Source organism: Opisthorchis viverrini (genome assembly GCF_000715545.1).
Source record: "Opisthorchis viverrini unplaced genomic scaffold opera_v5_98, whole genome shotgun sequence".
Lineage (NCBI taxonomy): Eukaryota > Metazoa > Platyhelminthes > Trematoda > Opisthorchiida > Opisthorchiidae > Opisthorchis > Opisthorchis viverrini.
The window spans coordinates 1,079,121-1,082,828 of record NW_008751755.1 but is presented as its reverse complement, the minus strand read 5'-3'; the positions used below and the strand labels follow the sequence as shown (position 1 = coordinate 1,082,828).

The window sequence follows — 3,708 nt, the reverse complement described above, 5'->3', positions numbered from 1 at the left end:
TTACATTAGTGTCCTAACCTAATCACTAGAGACTCTATATGGCCATTAACCACTACGAATATGTACATAGGATGTTGATGGACCTCCATGTGTGGAGCATTAGATTAAAATTTCTGCACCGGTGCTAACTGGGTTACATTAGTAATTTGTCCTAATCACTAGAGACTCTATATGGCCATTAACCACTACGAATATGTACATAGGATGTTGATGGACCTCCATGTGTGGAGGTGCACATTAGATTACAAGATCTGGATATACCGATCTGGTGTGACCTCAGATCGTGTAATCACACCTACGTCTGTACTAGAAACATTAACATGAATCTGTGGATTTTCAGGTGGGTCTCCCGGTAGTTTGTGAATTCTACTTCTGGAATATATTACAACGATGTACTTGCATGCATTTACTAACGGAAACATCCAGCTTGGTGTTAAGTATCAAGTAAGGTTCCCGCGACATCCCTAATTCATACGCCAGTAGACGGTATCGAAATGATGATCATAAAACTCACTTTTTGAACCCGGACCTCGTTGCTGAAATCCTTCATCATCCATCACAATTCACAATCCCATTCACTGTCTTCTCATTAGGTCACCACGGAAACGTATACACTTTTTAATTTCCCACTCTTCGGCTTGCATAAAACCGAATTGCGACCAGTTCAAAATCGGGTGCAATGGCTCTTGTTAAACTTGCTGAAGGAAACTAAAATGCATCCTCTTTTAGGTTGGTGTGTAGCGGAAATACAGATACTTACACATCGAGGAAGCTAATGTCGCTGAGCAACGAAGCTGTGTCAACGCTCAACGCGAACCAGGTAAAGCTGCTACTTAGTGCATCCCAACACCTTCCCACCCACAGCGCGGAGCAGCTGGTCCTGGACCTCAGACCTTAGAAGGTATCCGATATAAAAACGAAGGACAACATTTTGCTTGTGAGCAACAACAGGACTCGAGGTCATGATAATAAAATTTTTAAAGTCCAAAGCATAGATTCGTTTTGGACAAGAGTTCTTCTAAATTTGTCCAGTTCGTATGTGAAATTACCTTTTGAAGACAATTATTCACGCCGCATCTGGGGCCAACTTCAAAGCACCACCAGATTTTTCATATGTGGGCTTCCTGGGCTGGAAAGCCCATTTTCACTGATTTAACTAGAGGTGCCACGCACTCCCCCCTCCATGGGCTTCAGGTGAAGGAAACCGCTGAACGACAAGAACAAACCAACACCGGAAACCTGGGTCAAAAACTTGATCACGTATACCAACCTCTAAATTCATGAAATGGTGGACCTATTTAAGTCCGTTGATGTTCTTCCTCCCCCTTGTCTGCACCGTTAGGCAATCGATACTCCCAGCATCAAAATATGGTACACTAACAGGCTTTCCCAGGCAAACTATATGATGCCCCCACTGATCGAGATTATCCAATGACGTATACACCGGTTTAACTGGGCCGGCTCTAAATTCCTGCAGGTCTGATCGGAGGATACTGCCCTTGTGCAGGACAGTATGCAGCGGTATGCGCAATCGCATAACGCAAAGTTGAGCTCTGGCAGCGCCTGTGCATGCAATAATTTAAAATAACAGAATAGGTAGGTGTTTGTGTTCCAAGATTTGATGAGCCTTTTCACTCATTTTAGTGGAACGCGCGGGAGGCGTAAGATGCAAATTGCAACGAATGTTGTTAAATTGCACCTGCCTTTCATTCATATGGTGTCGTGGCATACACTACTGAAGGAAGGAATAAAGTGAACGTCCTTAGGATGTTTCTGTCTATTATTCTCCATAGTTTTTCGACCACCTGTCATTGACTGCCCGTTGCCATTATTATTGTCATTCTTGTGGGTAAGGTCGATGTCTGATCAGCTATGCTTCAACACATTGCGTTAGAAACCTTGCATTTAGTAATTCTGCATGGAACATTGCATTCAAGATACCTTCTGACAAAATCTACAAAGCGGTCACTTTCATAAATCACATTGGACAAGTTTAAACTTCACTTATTTTGGCAACTTCAGGTGTCACCTACCTATGTACTATCGTATCTCCGTGACTTTAAGCGTATTGCATGCATCGTGCTTAGTTCTTGATTATAAATTATGTCACTACAGCCAGCGCGCCACCGGAACAAGTGGGATGCGGATCGAATTATCGCTCGAACGATTGCTCGCTACAAATGTCTGTCGACCGTCTGTCACGATGAGGTCGTAAGTGCAACCTATTTGCGACAGTTGGAAATATTTAGGATCTGTCATTTTTTTGAACATGCTAGACTACCGCGAACCAAGAATCAGGTCATAATAAAGCGGTCGTACATCCTTCACAGAGCATCGTGTCTTATCTACTTACCTCCACGCAGCTCGGAAAAATATAAGTGCGTCTGACTGCTTGGAATCGGATTGATAGTATTCACATTCGCTAGGTAAGTCTCGGTTGCTGTTTGGGGAGGGTCTTGGAAATAATTAGTGGATGTTACCGTTTGTCCTTACAGCTGCTGTTATAACTGGAGAGTGTGCGAGCCTTCAGGCACCTAGCTGCGACCCAACAAGTTCCCATAGCTAGATGGTATGTTGTGTTTACTGATACACACTGTTGACAAATGTAAATAGCTTGGCAGTAATCGTCTTCTGCTTGCAGTGCAGTTATGTTATCCGTGTGAGTGGAGCAGTGTTGTATCACCGATGTAGAGCGATAGATGTACGGGTGCGTTTGACAATTTGTCTTACTGATATCAGAACTGTATAAAATTACACTGCTTCGAAAGAAGTGCCATTGACAGTAAAGTTAATAGGCGGTCCATTAGACCGCAAACAAACAAAACTGAAGTGGAATCTTAGGGGTCCATATTTGCTGGGTCAACGAGAGGATTGAACAAAAACCAAGAATCAGCTCATTGGTTACACGGTATCTGTTTCATTTTGATCTAACTGGGCATCTAGAAATGAAGTTTCTAAATTCTAATGTCAGATTGCAGTAACACAATTTCCATGAATCCTACAAGTGATTGTACCAAATTGGGTGTACCTGTGCACGCGCATTTTGAAATGTAGGGGTCACGCTTCAGATTCAGAAAGGCTCTGTATCCTTTAAAATTACCTTAATAAGGTGTACCTGCACGTTACCCACATCAAGGGTGCAAAGATTTGAAGTTCAGATGCACCGAAAACAGGAAGGCGAATACATGCAGGAAGAATGAATTCTGTATGCCTTTGCCAAATCTGATGCATGGTTCACCAATACCAATTAGACGCGCAGTGTATAAATGAATGACCTTCTATAGGCATGCCCCATGCATGCTGCAAACGAGAATAAAACCTAATGGTGTCACTCGAAGTGCATTTCCATATGTGAAGGTCACAAATAGCCACCGGCCTTACCGTTGAAGGATTTTCACCACGGGCATATTTTGTGTAGGCAAATAGGTGCATTGGGCCGGCTGGACTGGCGTTGAGTTGCGGGTTGCGCCTCGCAACTTGTATAAAAAACACGGACCCCGAACCCGGTGTCGAAGATTTAGGTACACCGCAAAGTGCAAGCAAATTAAGGTGCATCACAAAATGAAGCTAGGCATTTGCACATAAAACACGCAAATACCATTCTCTTAAAGAATAAAAGGAGCAGAGATTTCCACAAATTTTGTACAGTCCATGAGCCTTTCTCAGCTAAACTGATTTTTGACGCCCTGGAAGCATTCAGATAATGTT

At 43.1% G+C, this 3,708-nt stretch overlaps 1 protein-coding gene across 1 annotated transcript in view; it reads right to left on the bottom strand.

The window, feature by feature from the left end:
• Positions 1–630, bottom strand: part of T265_13752 (hypothetical protein) — a gene marked incomplete at both ends in the record, with an annotated part of 26,970 nt that extends 26,340 nt beyond the window's left edge. The window contains one exon of the mRNA XM_009170323.1: positions 515–630. Coding sequence (XP_009168587.1) covers positions 515–557 — 43 coding nt within the window. The remainder of the gene's footprint in view (positions 1–514) is intronic.
• Between the last annotated feature and the right edge of the window lie 3,078 nt (positions 631–3,708).